At 38.9% G+C, this 16,978-nt stretch overlaps 3 protein-coding genes across 8 annotated transcripts; 1 reads left to right on the forward strand and 2 right to left on the reverse strand.

Annotated features, from left to right (window-relative positions):
- Window positions 1–193: 193 nt before the first annotated feature.
- On the reverse strand, window positions 194–6,475 carry LOC114518426 (solute carrier family 15 member 4-like). Of its 6 annotated transcripts, none has more exons than XM_028538418.1 (7): window positions 6,385–6,475; window positions 6,275–6,315; window positions 3,679–3,952; window positions 3,291–3,602; window positions 2,476–2,882; window positions 1,756–2,146; window positions 194–1,159 (listed from the first exon to the last, which is right to left on the reverse strand). In XM_028538418.1, exons 3-7 carry the CDS (start codon window positions 3,947–3,949, stop codon window positions 753–755), a joined length of 1,788 nt encoding a protein of 595 aa, XP_028394219.1. In that variant the 5' UTR covers window positions 3,950–3,952; window positions 6,275–6,315; window positions 6,385–6,475; the 3' UTR covers window positions 194–752. The 6 variants fall into 6 exon arrangements, with proteins under 6 accessions (XP_028394219.1, XP_028394218.1, XP_028394217.1 ...); XM_028538417.1 differs by lacking the exons at window positions 6,275–6,315; window positions 6,385–6,475 and adding exons at window positions 4,403–4,436; window positions 5,078–5,158; XM_028538416.1 differs by lacking the exons at window positions 6,275–6,315; window positions 6,385–6,475 and adding exons at window positions 4,403–4,436; window positions 4,559–4,733.
- Window positions 6,476–9,612: 3,137 nt separating this feature from the next.
- LOC114518378 (carbohydrate sulfotransferase 1-like) lies at window positions 9,613–13,307 on the forward strand. The gene is made up of 2 exons (XM_028538357.1): window positions 9,613–9,966; window positions 11,562–13,307. The coding sequence occupies exons 1-2, from the start codon at window positions 9,957–9,959 to the stop codon at window positions 13,214–13,216; spliced, it is 1,665 nt and encodes a 554-aa protein (XP_028394158.1). The 5' UTR covers window positions 9,613–9,956; the 3' UTR covers window positions 13,217–13,307.
- A 270-nt stretch (window positions 13,308–13,577) lies between these two features.
- On the reverse strand, window positions 13,578–16,973 carry LOC114517971 (putative GTP-binding protein 6). Its single transcript, XM_028537826.1, has 6 exons — window positions 16,159–16,973; window positions 15,622–15,854; window positions 14,924–15,132; window positions 14,660–14,802; window positions 14,148–14,315; window positions 13,578–13,714 (listed from the first exon to the last, which is right to left on the reverse strand). The coding sequence occupies exons 1-6, from the start codon at window positions 16,971–16,973 to the stop codon at window positions 13,588–13,590; spliced, it is 1,695 nt and encodes a 564-aa protein (XP_028393627.1). The 3' UTR covers window positions 13,578–13,587.
- Between the last annotated feature and the right edge of the window lie 5 nt (window positions 16,974–16,978).

Raw genomic sequence — 16,978 nt, forward strand, 5'->3', positions numbered from 1 at the left:
CTGTCAATTCAAATTAATTAACAGCATTCAAAAAACGTATTTTTTTGTTACTGTTTTCTGGTATTTAATACCCATGCAAAAATTTAACCCGTTTCACAAATTATCAGAAATTCAAAAATTTAATTTATAATACACTAAAACATTACAGTATATATATTTCTACATTATTTTCATGCACAAAAATGGAAACTATTTTAAAACTATGTTTGAGTTTCGAAGTTTATATTTAGGCAAAAGTACCAAAGATGAACTATTGTTGTTTAATTTTAGCCAATTTAGGCTGAGACTACCATGAAAGATTATAAAAACACTTAAAACAGGCCACTGTTTATATAAAATAAATGAAATTTTTTGAGTCTTTGCGTCTTGAGATCTTTCTCGTATATATTAAAGTCTCATTTAATGTTTTCACAAAAAATAATTTGAAAATGTACAAAATTTTGAGGGGAGTTGTTCTTTTTCCCGACATTTAGCTTTCTGAAATCTAGAATTTGTTAATTATGATATTATTTTTTTCGGATTTATAAAAGCTAAACTCAGCCTTTTGTTTGAAACTCATCATCTGAGTTTCATCATCTGACCTACGGGTTTTCAACGTCTAATTCACGTTTATATAAGACGAAGGAAGTGGAATTATCTAATTGTTTAGAAATCATTTTCATTACAATCTACGTTTGTAAAAACGTTTATCTGCCCTGGAGATGTTGTGAAAAATAAATACAACGAACCGAACATGCGGTCAGTAATTATCATCAATTAGACACTCTTGCAGAAGAGCTCCAAGAATTATCCTGCGCAACTCTTGCTGTGCCCCCCGGCGGTGGCTCGCCTCCATTCATAGCCCCGTTCGACACGCCCGCCCGATTCGCCGTTTCTTTTTTGACCTTGAAACTCAGGGCGACGAATATGTACAGAATAAAATTTAAGAACATTATAAATGCGAGCAAAAAGAAGTAGTAGGCCAAATGATAACCTTCATTGATTCGATCAGTGTCCGGATACCATTTCCCCTCCTTTCCATTGACTGCTTCGGTGATCGCATTGACTATCGCCACCAGCGCGGCTCCAATGTAAGTCCCCAGACCAGTTGTTAGAAGGTACACACCCATGATTACACCTTGAAGAGATTTCGGTGCTTCTGTGTACGCAAGTTCTAGACCTGAATGAGTGAATGAAAATGGATTAAGACGTCAGCTGGCATGCAGTGGTTTACACTTTACATTAACTATATGAACTTTATGTTTTGTTTGTTGTTCACATTTTCAGTGACCCAATCAATCAGAATGCAGAAATATTGAGTATTTCCGGTTGAAAAGGTACGTTATTTACTATTTCACACGGGAATAAATTTTAGGCACTCTGATTAGTTTGACTTTTTTACTGAAGCGAATTTGGGAAGTGTATTTTTTGCTATATCATTCCCACAATTCCACGTCTTCTTTCAACTATTTCATACGAATGCGGACTTACACAATGAAACATTTAAATAAAATTAAACAGTTTTTTCATGAAAGCTTGCTATATTCCCAGTTAACGGTAAGGGCAGCCTATTCATCTTTTACATGTCAAATCACATGGTCTGAAATGGTTAAGTATTATTGGCTATTCCATGGTCACAACATCTCAAATGGGTTAATTTGCATGCAAGGTGAAACGGTATATGGCAAAGCGATATAAACAATAAGCTTTTTTTCTGCCTGTTTGAAAATTGAAATACATTATTACATCAACGTCGACATATAAAGGATAACTTGCCTGTGATGCTGGTGAAAACCTCACTGAGTCCAACCAACGTGTACTGCGGAACTTGATAGAATATCGTGATTTGGGAAATACGCGTGCCGTTAGCATTGCCACCCTCTCGATGTTGCATCATACAACAATTGTGCCTCCGGACCAACTCAATCCCCCCGGCACAGGCCATGCTCGCAGTGGCTATCACCATGCCGATTCCAATACGCTTCAGTTGGCTTGGTCGTTGAAAGCCAGCTTTTTCCATAAGAGGGTAAAAGATCTTGTCCATGAAGGGTATGAGAAGAAGGACACCCAGAGTGTCGAGAAGAGCGAGCGAAGCGATGGGAATCAGAAAACCGCCACCTATATTGATGTCCATGTACTCGCCTTGGTAGACCATTGATGTGCTCATCTGTAGAAACGAGAATTTTGGTTCGTGATGAGCAAGAAAACCTAAGGAAAACTGATACGAATTTGTCCCCTCTCCTCACGCGGGTACTAAAGAAGAACTATCAATGTTAACGATGAATCTAACGATATGAACATATTCACAATATTCACACAAGAATAACATTAAACATTAGTCTAATATCTAATAGATATTGATATTGACTAATATCTAGAGGCATAGCCAGGATTTTGAACTAAACAGGGGTCTAAGGAAAAACCTCCTTGAAAATGGCTTTACTAGAGTCTACAGCCATTACTACTACAGTACTAGAGCCATTTTTAACAGCGTACCTGCGCATAGACGGTCCAGTATAAAATAAAAGTGGCAAATATCGGCAAAAGTCTGTAGACCTTTTTTACGTCTTCAACCTCCCAGTTGCTATACGAACCACCATAAGACAGTTTAGCTCTATCCAGCCAATGGCTGACAAAATCATTGGAAACAGACGACCTCCGCCTTCTTGACCTTTTTATCGCCTCCTTCATAATCGCTAGAGTCGTCTCCAGCACGCTACCAGTTGGTGGACAAAGTTTATAGCTTGGCTTGCCAATGAGGAAAATGATAAGCGCTAGCACAAGCGAACAGGCGGGAATGAGATTTCCGTAAAAATAAGACTTTTGCTGTTGGATATACACGACAAAGGTAAATGCAAGCAGAGCGCCGATGTTTATGAACCAGTAAAACCAACTGAAGAAGGCTTGAAAATAACAATGAGAAATTCGTTTAGCATTTTGGGCTTAGGTTTGGTATGGACCCTAGGGTACGTTCAGGGGCGCACATCAAGAAATTATCTGGGGAAGGGGGGGGGGTTGCCTTCGTTCTGGGACCGACTTTTGTACGCGTTTGTATTTGATAGGAAAAGCACACTATTATAGACTCATCTTAAATGAGTTCATGGACTGACTTTCTTGGTCTCATACAGGTTTCCAGACGGACTTAATTGTTTCACAAGTCCACCCTAATTGGTATAAAGGATAATTTTGGTCAAATCTGTATTTCCAATTTTCCCCAAAAAGGCCAATATACTCTTTTATCAACTATTACATAAGTGAATAGTGCAAAGACAAACTAGTGCTTCACCTGCTATATTAGTTGAGAACAGTACCTTGAATAGCAGCCGGTCCTCGGTTGGAAACCTGTTCAGCCCCAAATGGGGAAACATTTGCCTTTATTCCACCTGTTCCAAATGCAACAAGGAATAAGCCAGTGATATAAACCACTTTTGTAAAAACTGGATTAATAAGAATGCCTTTTGCAGCCCATTGACTGTGTTCTGATTTGTCACTTGTAATCGAGGCAAGGGGTAATAGCAGCGTTCCAATAAGGTAGATGATTGCACTGCAGAATATCACTGCAAATTTCCCAAATTTCGAGTCTGCCAACCAACCACCAATAATTGGCATTGTGAAACATGTTCCTATATAATTTGGAAAAATACAGGCTGTCAAGGTTGACTTCATGTAGGCACAGGGATATTGGCAGAATGTACCTACCTGACCACACATATGCTAAAATCGAGGCTTTGGATGGTTGCATATGCAAATGGTCTTTCTCAGTAGCAAACAACACCAAATTACCATTGATGCCATAAAACGTCAGTCGCTCACACAACTCTGTAAAGAGTATACAGATGACAGCACAAGAGAAAATCCCAGTTTTAGAAGAACCAGCTGACTCTTGTTCATTTATAGCTGGTGTTGATAGTCCTGTTAGTAGTGGTGAGCTCTCATCCACTGACCTTGTTCCTTCAAAAGAACGTTCCATATTCTATGAAATCAATACAAATAGTGAAGGTGAATACTGTGATGCAAATATAGGAGAGCAAAGAACTGCATTAGGAAAACAAGCTCTTGATAGAATAAGTCTCTCAGTCAATCCATCTAGTATAGTTCAGTATGGAAAGGGAAAATTGTTAGGCAGGGTGGGAAAGAGGGGGGCAGAATGACCCATGCATATGTTTGGGACTTTGGGCCAAACCGGTCTGTGATGTTGAGGGCTGAGGCCAAGTGCATCACAGAATCATAATATAAATTAGAGCCCAACAGCATCGAATTTTATTAGGCAGCTACAAAAAATATGTAGCAGAAATAAATCACATGATAAAACACGAGAATAACACAAGATAAATATTGGGACAAAATTTTGCTTTTCCCTGATTTACAGACAACAGTTATGATTTTACAGGCTACAGATATCCTTATCTATGTGCTATCTTACCTTCTAACACTAAAGTAAACGATCTGCCACAGATCTGAAAGTAAGATATGCTTTACTTTCAGCAACGCGGAAATGTAAAAATTTCTCTTCCCAAAATGTGCCAAATTATTGATCGAATATATGAAATAAAAATAACAAACACCAAGTCATGCGAACCTTCGATCTTCGTGATCACGAAACAAAACGGCTAGTCCCCGAAAGTCATCCTTTTAAATCAAAACCCCAGACCCTACATGCCATATACCGCTCTCCTATACAAAAACGAAGCTAATCTTCGACCTGTCGTGGCTGTCTATATTCCAAGTACCATTTCTATTCAATTGATGGCAGCCAGTCACGAGACACTGATTTAAAAATATAAAGCGGAAGTTTGAATGACAAATAATGCCGAAAGTAAATACAACGCTTTAATCGGTCCTATTTCATATTTGAAATAGAAATATTTCGTTCGGAATTCAGTTTTAGTATTTCATTTTTCGTAGTAAGCTCGTGCAAAAGAACAATGTGTTCAAACGGCGCAGTCTTATAAAAACTGTGGAACACCGACCTAAATCGTCACTCATCTCTGAAGAAAAGCGCCCTTGCAGTAAAACGTAATTCAATAATTATATCTATAATAACAACAGTATTTGGGCAAAGTAGCTACAACTAACTTGTATATGAATGCGTCCTTACCCGTTGTCGAAAGGCCAAGTGTTACGATGCAATTTCTCTGTTGTACGAATCACAAGATATTATAAGCCGCTTTGTGACCTTTGACATTTTCAAGAATTTGAATTTTGAGAAAATCAGCAGAATATCACGAGATACGATTTTATATGCTGCCAACTTTCGGAATTTTTTATTTTCGTAGCTCCCCCCACCTGATAAAGAGACGTTGTTCGTTCACGCAAGGGGGGGGATTGTCTGCATGTACTAAACATATATAGCGATTTCAAAGCTAACACTGGACTTATGCAATTCTAATCCTGCCGGGATAGTGATACTGCAAATCATTTAATTTCTTACGATATGCCAACGGCCAACCTTAAGCCATGCAACAACTCGAGTCAAAAGCTACGTGGAGAAAACGTGGCTTGTGTACACGGATGTAGTCATTCGCGCTTCATCTGGCTTCATCTGATATCTAGCATTACTTTAATTCATTCTTAGCTTAGAGCACTTCCTTAGAGAAATTCCTTCCGCGAAACACTGCTCTTAAAGTTTGCTCAAAGAATTTTCCTCTGGAAAATTGCCCCAAAACATGGTTGCGGATGCCTTGAATGAATGGTGGGAAGCCTTTTACTGCTTCCTACTGCTTAATTCTTTTTGTACTGCGCAGCACGATTTGTTTCACAAAGTGCTTCATCTGCATGCCCGGAACTTTATCAGCGCGTGATTATAAAATTCTTTACGATGAAACTCCGGGCATATCGGCCGAAGACGCAGTGTTTTCTTAAAATCAATTATAATTTTATATGCTGCCAACTTTCGGAATTTTTGATTTTCATAGCTTCCCCCCCACCTGATAAAGAGACGTTGTTCCTTCGCGCAAGGGGGGGGGATGTCTGCATGTACTATAGCGATTTCAAAGCTAACACTGGACTTAAAGTCGACTACAACGGTCTACGAGGTAAATGGATCAAAGTTTGATAAGGCATTAAAGGCGGCGTTACACTATGCAACTTACTTTCCTTGCAACTGAAATGCAATTCTAATCCTGATAGTGATACTGCAAATCATTTAATTTCTTACGATATGCCAACGTTTCATAGCATTTCGAACACTCTTTACAAACTAACATCCCTCGAAATTATAATTGCACTGCAAGTTGCGAGGAAAATCTCACACTTTTTTTCTTGTAACAATCCATTACAAATGTGTGGAACTTACCTACGAGAAAAGCGATATGGTTTGCCGCACTGAACGTCAATCTGTAATTATAATAAAAATTATTATACTTTCATCACTAATACTAACATAGTTTGCTTATAGATACTGACCTCTCAGCCTCTCGAAGTTATGATTGGTAAACCTTTACTTGGAACTTTGAAGACCTGCCAGAATTTCGTAAATAATGAAAAGTAAACGTTTACCAAGAAACTGGACACTGAAAACAGTATACTAACTATAGTTATACCAGTCGACGGTTTATGGCTCTGTCAACCTATTGCTTCAATGATTAGAACGTGTTTTGTTCAATTGAATTTGATCCAAAACCCAATAAATCACGCGGCTATTAGTATTAATATGATGCTGAGTAGCCAAATATGCAAGTAGGCAGTCATCAGCTTTCTTATCGTCGACTGCAATGATTCCAGATATTCATTATCCCAACGTTTCAATCCAAAGCCATGCGTTAGCAGAGTTAATTAGTAAAAGGGCTAGCGGATAAACTAACTCCTCTGAGGAAGGCGCTTTTACTAAAACGTCAGGAATTTTTCTTAATAAAGTACAGATTTGTCATCAGTTGACTAAACTGAGCGCAGGTAAGGGTCAAGAGTGATTAATGAACATCTCTGAAAGGGCATGCGCATGGTCACGAGCAATTTGACAGTTCCCTAAACTAAGCCATGCAACAACTCGAGTCAAAGCTACGTGGAGAAAACGAGGCTCGTGTACACGGAAGTAGTCCTTCGCGCTTTATCTGGCTTCATCTGATATCTAGCATTACTTTAATTCATTCTTAGCTCAGAGCACTTTGAAATTCCTTCCGCGAAACACTGCTCTTAAAGTTTTCTTAAAGAATTTTCCTCTAGTAAATTCCCCCAAAACATGGTTGCAGATGCTTTTAATGAATGGTGGGAAGTTACTTCTTCCCACTGCTTAATTCTTTTTGTACTGCGCAGCACGATTTGTTTCACAAAGCGCTTCATCTGCATGCCCGGAACTTTATCAGCGCGTGATTATAAAATTCTTTGACGATGAAACTCCGGGCATATCGACCGAAGACGCAGCAAAGCTGCAAACATGGTGTTTTCTTAAAATCAATTATATTAATCGCAAGGCAAACCATTAGGAACTCGCTTTAGTTGCTTGTGTTTTGTCTTGTGACTCTGTAGGAAAACTCCACGTGATCACGAGTAGAAGCAATACACCCGTATACTAGAAAGTAATAATTCGAGCCAGAGAAGTATCCATTAATCATAGAAGTGTTTGTATTATAGATTAGTTGCCATATCGAAAGTCATCTATATAGAGAGACAGCAATACAGAGGGATTATCTATTCTATAGAGTGCATGGTTTATAGTGTATAGTTTTTCTTGTAGGATACAAGTGTTCAATTTAAGACCGTGTTTCTTAGAAGAATTTCTTTATGATGTGTCTATATATGCATTAAAAGAGATCCTTATACCAGTAGAGTGTGTACAAGGATTTAATAATACAAGAGTGCCCATAGTTTAAATGTTTTTCTGTATTAGAGAAGTGTCTTTCTTATAGAGAGAAAATCTGTTTGTAGAGGAATGACCGGTATATTGAGGTGGGTGTCCATATAAAAGGTGTTCCTATTTGAACGATACTCAGAATAAAAAGGTGAAGTTAAAAGACTATTGTATCAGAGAGGTGTTGGCATTAGAAAACGTGATTTTCAAGATGTTCTCTAATAGCTCCTTTTGAGCATTTGACTCGATTTGCTCGATGCAGTTTCTAAACTGTTTATACAACCATGCATGCATGTACTGAAAATCTATCATTTATGTCACTTTGTTCATTCATGTCACTCTCTTTGTATATAGACGCAAAAAACACGAGCGGCCCCAGGTGTGAATATAAAACGTTTCTCATTACTTATTTAGACGCGCGCATTCGACTCACGCAGCGACGTAATCTCGAAATCAGCATCATTTACGTTACGAAAACAGCACGTTTCGATTTAATTTACCATATTAATTGTTTAAGTCGCCTACTTATTAATTGACATTAAATGCATGTTTCATTATTAATCTCGCGTTCGACTATTGTATAAAACGAGCTGGCGTTTCAAAAGAGTTTAAACAAACAGCCAACGCCAGGACAGAAACAACATAATAATTTCTAAAGCTTTTTTTTTAAAAACCAATTGCAGCCCAAGGTAATTGTATTTTAAATGTTAATATATAATAGCATAATTCTTAAGTCATCGCGTATTTAACTTTTGATTTTACACTTAAACAATTGTGTATCTGTAGTCTGCCCTTAAATTAAGCATTGGATAGAGAGAGAGAGAGAGAGAAAAGAAGCATTGGGAACTTCAAGGAACAGTTCTAAACTGGCAGTTTATCCATTAAAACACGTTTTAGACCCTTGGGACCTCTATTTCACCATTTTAGGATGTCAAGATTACTTCTGGTCGCCTTAGTGTTGGTCATAACAGCCGTTCACGTAAGGGCAAATTGTGACTCGGTGCTTTACTTTTGTGACGGCGTAAATGGAAAGGATGAGACGAGACGCGAGGCTCTTCCAGGCAACAAACTGGGAACGAGTTCGGAAGAGGAAGTACAAGTATTCAAACCCAAAGCGATCAAAATGTGGCTGGCACGGCAAAGAGCGATGGCGAGGTTTTTGGCAAACGGAAGAAAATTTTTGAAAGAAAATTAATTAATCATATATACCAAGACGGGCATGATTAAGTGCAAAATTAATTATTCTATTGTGTAAAAACTTTACTGCAACTTTTCTATAATCTTTACTGTAGCTTTATTGTATAAATATTCTCTTTACATATACATTAATCCGATTTCATTCATATATACACAGATTGTTCCACTTAGATGTCTAGTAGCTGTGTCTCGTCTTGGCGCGCAATAGCAAATGAGGTGTTTATTTGAAAATATAATGCAGTGACAAAACATTCAAAATTTGAACAAAACTATGGTTACTATGATGAAAATAACGTATTGTATATTTCGCATTGCAAGAGAACCCGAGAAACTATAAATGCAATAAGCTATAAATTATGCAATTTTCGTTTACTTGAACCACCTGATAATTAAGCGACAACCTATTTCTTTTCAGGCGCTTGTATTTTATTGCTAAAATTTCCGTGAGAACAGTAGATATATTAAGATCTGTTTATACGATCTAATTTTGTTGCCGGATCCAATTCATTTCTGATATATGGAATTGGATTTGGACTCGAATTGTATTCAGCTGTACACTCGACCGTAAACACGCAGGCTCAGAACGCGGAAAGCGCGGTCAGTAAACTAACCCATCGGAGCGTTGAGAACAAACCAAGCGTCCTAACGTACTTGCTAGCGGCTGTCAATTTCAGACAAAGAGGTTGCAACGTGGAACGTACCCAGAACGCAGCAGTAAACAGAGACGCGTCTAGAAAAAAGAGCATCGTGTACAACATACATGTTTGTTTCATGCTTTCGTCCGAGAAGTCCGACTTAGTGAACAGTAGGTGATGGTTAGAAAGCTGCGTTGCTTTCATTAGTTTTAAACGACCAACAAAAAACTCCAACCAGCCAAACTGTTGTTTACTCCAGCCAGCCTGTGTAATTTCAGTGTCTGTACGTTCTTTCACTGTGGGAGAGTTTCCCAAGGCAAAGTTGCAACTCACTTCCGAGGGTATTGAAGAAGAAAAAGATGCAAAAAGGTAACGCGCTTTTTTAGGATACGAAAGAAAAACTTCTTTCCTCTCAATACAGTAAAATATAATCATTCCACTTAAACAGTTACCCGCCATAATATGTCTGGTTTATACAAGCTGGATCCCTTCTCTCCTATAAAATTTTTACGGTCGTTTGGACTATTGTTTAATTAAGCCGGGCTAAATTATCGGACTCGCGAGATGTTGGAGAAGTAACAATTCAAAGCATGATGCACTTTTCCACGAATATTTGCGACATTTCATGTTTGTACAGTACCGACGTCGACTGATCAAATGACCGTGTTCAAACGTCAAAGCGTGCTTGGGGTGAGCTTCTAGTGAACACCGCCAAAGACGTAGCTTGCAATCAATGAGCGGTGATAACTACCAGGATGCACATAGATAGTACGGGGTTTTCCTCCTAGATCGATTAGCATGAACAAAAGATGACCCTCGTGGAAACACTGGAATGGTAGCTTAGCAATCTGTATTAAGTCTATATGCATGGTTTGAAGATAGCTGCTATAGCCCATTATAGATCAACTGGCATGAGTGTGGAACCTTTAGGGAGACCAACTGCTCATCGTGTAATTATTCCATGACCTTTTGAGAGGAAAAACTAGAACTAGATAAGGCTCTACAGTATAAAATAGGCCGGTAAAGTTTGGATTTCTGGTTATTTTAGCAAAAACACTTTTTGCCACCCACATAAAGAAATAGACCATGCATGAACTGTAGAGCCGGTTTTCATAAGCGATTTAACGCAAAACGATCTTATTCTTCTCTGTCAATCTAACCACTTTTGACGGTTCCAGTCGAAAGATGAAGAAGAAAAGGCAATATTTGTTGCGCGCGAATGGAAACTCGCTCGTGAGAAGAACTCAAAACTGGCTCAATTCGAAAACCGGTGTGCCAGCTGATGAAGAATTTTTAGTCGGATGGAATGGGGTCAGCCTGGTCAGCTTAGTTTTCCTTCGGTAAAAAGCTTGAACCGGAGAAATAAGCGATGGCTGTAGTGTAGATTTCTAGTGAGCTATCGATATCGAGAAAAGAAGTTTAGCAGATACAGCGAGAACATGTAAACGTACATGATATGCATAACACCTTTCAGTTTACATTTACATTATGTGAAGCAGGTAGTTGATAGACGCTATATTATTACAATAAAGGAACCTGCAAGGGGCAGGGGACTGTTGTTCATATGTAATTTACGTACGGTTGGATAGCTTGATCTATCAGACAGATGTGAAAGTTATCTACTTCACAATTTACAAATAATTAAGCTTTCGAGAGTGAATCACGTAGAATAAATAAATCATATAAATACCTTTGATTTCTTTATGGGAATCTTGGATGGGGTACATAATGTATAGATCGAACAAAATTTATGTTAGAGACGGCTCATCCCGAACGTAAGACGAAGATATCCGGCCACGACCGATCGTCGAATTATCACCGCATAGTCCCAGCGGTCTACTACTTTCACACGGCCAACAAATGAAAATGCAGCCATCTGCGGTTCCCTACAGTCCGCAACCCCAACTTCATCACGATGATGATTTAATAGTTATTTCAAACTAGTTTTCCTTGCTTTCATGTAGGATCTAGATCGAAACATCAGGTAAACATGGAAACAGGAACCGAAGTGATATATACGAGCCATTCAATGGAGAAGAATAATACCAGAAGATCATTGAAGTACAAGAAATCTTTACTTCTTCGATGCGGGATTGTTTTAGTAACATTGCTTGCATTCTATGTACTGCTGACGGTCTACAGCCAACTCAGACAGGCTAGTGAACTGCTTTTGGAGATGAAACGGCAGAATTTGGCCTTGGATGCAAACAAGCCAAAGTTGTGGAAAAACACAAATCTTCACAACACAAAACAAGATGCGAGGAGTAGTACTAGTCAGATGGTGAGCGATATTGATGATAAAATATTCGATAGAATTCTAGATTTGGCCAAATCTCAAAATGAAAGCCAATTTACAGAAGACGATTTAGGACAAGCGATTCGAAGACGCTTTCAAGAAAACGTTTACATGATTAGAAAACGCTTTTACGAATCTCACCAATCAAAGAGACATATTTCTGAGAACGCAGGTTTGTCGAATGGAAATTATGTGGAACCGCAGGCTGTGACTCGCATAGAAAGTTCAGAACTCCCTCGTGAATTTCGCGTGGGTAACTCGAAGACACGTGCGAACGTGATTATTGTAGCCTATCACAGATCCGGGTCGTCTTTTCTTGGAGAAATGTTCAACCGCGACCCAAACGCTTTCTATATCTTCGAGCCAATACATACCATCGATGCGGTTCTCGACGCACGACGACGATTTCCGATACTTTACGATACACTTATTCGGAGCTTGTTAGACACTATATTTAAATGTGACTTTAGGAAAGACCCTTTGTTCGTGAACACTTTAACGAGTTCGTCATTCAGGTTGAAAAGTCAGGCACTTACATCGAAAGGTCTCTGTGACCCCAGGGCAACCTCCAAAAAAATGCATTTATGTAGACGGATAAACGCGACCTTTTTGACGAACGTATGCAGTTCCAGACCCCACACGGTTATAAAAACGATTCGCATGGCACACTGGGAAAATATTGATTTCCTTGTGGACACTTCGCCAACTCCGTTCAAGGTGATTCATCTAGTTCGAGATCCACGCGGGATCATCGCATCTCGCGTTGCGTGGCTTCTCGATAGGTTCCCGAGAAACGTAAGCAACACATCTCGAAAGGAAGCTGCCATTCGCAATGCATTATTAAAATACGTTCGAATTATGTCGCAAAACTTATGCCAACAAATGGCAAACGACATAAATGACTGGACAAAAAGAGCGAAAAAAGGCGAACATTATGCAATGGTTCGATACGAGGATATCTCAGGACAGCCGCTGACCATTTATAAAAAGATTTCCAAATTCGTTGGCGGCAACACATCCGAGAGCGTGATTGGTTGGTTGAAAATCAATACGAAAAGTTCTTCGAATTCGGACTATTATTCGACTACACGCAATTCGTCCGCTGTGCCACATTTGTGGCGACGCAGGCTCACAATGCCCATGATAGATGAAATTCAAAACAATTGCGCGGGGGTGATGGGAATACTAGGATATAAAATAGTGCACGAGGAAAAGGAGTTGGGGGATTTACGACAATCTTTGGTGATAGACTGGGATAATTATGGTTTTATAAGGACAAAACCCTATATGCACAATGGAGCGAAACCAATTTATAAGGCATGAAATGGCCCCCATACAACTAGATCCAACTGGTTTTGTAGCTAAATATTTCATAAATGAACTTATAAAATGATTTACTATCTAAATGCTCCACAATCCAACCCAAATGGCCGGCTAACTATCTAGCTAACTATATTAAGATCTTAAGTTAATAAGTTCACGGCAACCATTATACGGCAACCATATAATATATCAATTTGGATTCGACTATCACAATCCAACTTACCCCATATACTAAGCTACCAAATTCCCAATACGATTGTGAAAGTCTACATTTACAAGGTATAATTTTTAAGCTCACGTTTGTCCTCTGTCAACCGCTGGGTGCTTTCATATTGAGCTCCTTGTACGAGGTTGCTAAAGCGGTGCATTCATTAATCAATTTTTCCAAATTTCGAGTTGTATTTCCCAAGAGCTGCTTCGTCCATGATTACTTCCACCTTTAGCCTATCGTCCTGAATTGTCTCCGTCTCGCAGACTGTGGTCTCGTGGTGTAACCAACTATAATATAAGATAACGAAGATTATGATTTCACAATTATGGCATAATTGACACCAGGGGCCGGTTGTTCGAAAGGCGTTTATCTTAAACAGTGGATAAGCCAAAGTTTAAAAATATTCTCATACATCTTATGAATTGAATATGTTCTTCCATTGAAAACTAAACTATTTACATCGAAATATGTCAGCTCATTTGTTCAATAGATAATTTTGTTTTCCATTTTGAACTTATCCACCGTTCAAGCTAAAAGCCTTTCGAACAACCGGCCCCAAAAGTTTAAACTCTTTCCTTGATTCTTTTTTATTCAGTTATATACTTGATCTGGAAGGTGAATTGTATAAGACTCACTAGTAAGGACGAACGAATAATAGTACTAAATATATTACTGTTCGATCAGTTTGATGATTGAGAAGGTAACCCCATGCAATATTACCTCAACTGTGGTCCATCATGTGGGATAACAATCGTCTTTCTTTGCCGTCCAGTGGTCCTAAACAAAGCTTCCTCAACAGCCAGCCACAAAGCATTCAGACCAGTTTCATGCAATGCTGAAACTTCAAAACATTCTTCGCTCGTTCCACTGGCATCCGAGATAGATTCTCTTCAAAAAAATAAACACGATAAAAGAATGTTTTCGATTAAAACTATACGTTAAACAGATGCCGGTGGCGCGTGTGATGCCTAATGTTGGGTTGTGGTTTTTGTTGTAGCTTGTAAGGCTGAACATCCATCACTACAGGCCCCAGGCTTGGGTCTTACGCTATTGAAAAAATATGTGGACCTCTGGCTCTGGCGGTATAGTGTGGCATATCGAAAATCTTATGCCGTTTTTTTGTGTACCAAAAAGAGGCAATGACAATTTCTAAAAAAGTCAAAACGACAAAGGCAAAGACAGTGAATGTAATTATGCCGTTTCTCTTTTTAAATTGTTTTCATTCCCTTTACCTGAGATCAACTTTGTTATGCACTTCGATAATATTTTCCATCAGATATTTAGGAAGTCGAAGCATCTTCAGAACGTCCAGGACATGCACTTTCTGTGCCTCGAACTCGGGGTGACTACAGTCTCGAAGATGGATAAGCAAATCCTACGAAGATGCCAGTGTTTTAGTCTTTATCAGACTTTCTACACGCTAAATCGTCGGCTCATTTGGATGAGAAATATGATGTATGAAATATGAACGCCCTCAGCGACGCAACTTTACTTACCGAGTGTACGATATCCTCCAATGTCGCTGAGAAAGACTCGACTAGCTCATGTGGTAAATCTGATATAAAACCGACGGTGTCAATAAAAAGAGCGTTCATGCCACAAGGCAGCTTGCCGCGATGTGCTGTCACATCAAGTGTGGCGAATAACTTGTCTTCTGGGCGCATCTCAGAGTCGTGTGTCAAAGCTTTGATAAGGGTCGTCTTGCCTGAACGAAGTTCATTGATTTTAAGCATAATAATTTAGCCTATCTTCCACATTAACAGTTTACAGAGTAAAATTAAACTAAAAAGATATCTACACGCAACAAAGCTATACTGATAAAATTCTACTTTAACTAAAGCTAAATTAAGTCTAAATTAAGCTGCATCATCTATAATGACACATGGCACTACCATTCAAAATGGTCTTGTTCTTCATAGCTTCACTGAGTTTTGTTGTTCAAGCATCATAACTATATTCATACAGGGTTGTATTTCAATTTTAGATTGTTTCTTTACACTGGAAGCCCAGTAACATTCCTCTATCATTGATGCAGTTTTACTACAAGAGGAAACCTAAACGAAGCTAATTTTTTTATACTGGATAGTTCCCTCAACTCCTCTCTCCACTAAAGACTGTTCTTTTTTGTCTATAGATACGAAAAATGAAGAGTAGATAATTGTAAACATCCAATACCAGTTTTTCATTCACTAACCTGCATTTGTGTATCCAACAACAGAAACAATTGGCACTTTTCTTTTTGCTCTGTCATGCCTTATTAAACTCCGCTGTTTCTTAATGGCTTCCAATTTTTTTTTCAGTTTTTGCTGCCTCAACATCAACATTCTCCTAGCAACCTCCAAGTGTGTCTCTCCCCCACCCCCAATGCTGTGGGAGCCCCCACGCTGTTGGTCATAGCTATTAAGATCATCCTGTATCAGTCGAGACCTATGAAACATTGTAAAACACAATTCAGCATTTTGCACAGCATTTGCTATATTTTTACAAAATGTATCCTAATTATGATGCTCACTATATTCAAATCACCCAACACATAAGGAATACAACTGGTGACCAATGACATAACATACAGTTCTTCACCTGCAAGCATCGGGAACATTAACATAGGGAGAAGCCAGTTACATCCTAGTCTATGGCTTTAATGGTGCAGTTCCCTGATTACCATGGAATCACTCTAACAGAGTGGGTTTTAGTGTTACTCAAAATATCAATGCTCTATGCTTATACCCACCTAATATACCCTAATTCAGCAAGCTCAACTTGCACTTTGGCTTCACTTGAGACTGCTCTCTCTTTAAAAATCTGCACAACCAAACTGAACCGGTCAAATACTTTGACCTGCCACAATTCCTCCAGCTCAGAATGCTGCCTTCTAGAGAGACGACCAACATCCAAAAAGACTGCGCTCAACATGGATGCACCCTTCAACTTCTTAACGAGCTTCGTCAACTCCTCCAATTTGCCTTTTCCAAAAAAGTGACGACCATCCGGCTTTCTGATCGGTTCCGTTCGGCTTTCAACAACACTCCAACCGCTGATAGACTCCACCAAACTTATAGCTTCTCCAAGCATGTGTCCAACTGTCTCCAAATGAAAACGGTTTCTACCCCACTTGAAATCAGGCTGTACCACCAGAACATTATGTCCATGATCTAAGCCTGCTTCATCACGAAGTTTTTCCAAAATTTCTATATCTTCATCTAAATCATCATTTTCGCTTGCACTTTCTAGCTTTTTTGCCACCTTGGTATCCTTGCTTGTTTTCCTACCCCTCGAGTAAAAGCGATTGGCCGTTTTCGGCCCATAATTGGAAACACCCGCTAATGAACGCACCCATTTAAACTTCAACCTAATGCCTCTCCAACCTAAATACGGCTTTTTCCGCAAATGTTTACACGAATATAGTGATCGACAAAACTGAATGTCGATTTCAGGACAAACAGACGTAGATGTAAACTTTTTCTTAGCAAAAAATCGACCAAAAGGATTCGAAACACTTTTGCAAAAGTGAGAAAGCGTTGAAAAATGAACGATTCTGGTCGCCATCTTGC

The sequence above is a fragment of the Dendronephthya gigantea genome, unplaced genomic scaffold (assembly GCF_004324835.1).
Source record: "Dendronephthya gigantea isolate DGI-Jeju-01 unplaced genomic scaffold, DenGig_1.0 000010F, whole genome shotgun sequence".
NCBI lineage: Eukaryota > Metazoa > Cnidaria > Anthozoa > Malacalcyonacea > Nephtheidae > Dendronephthya > Dendronephthya gigantea.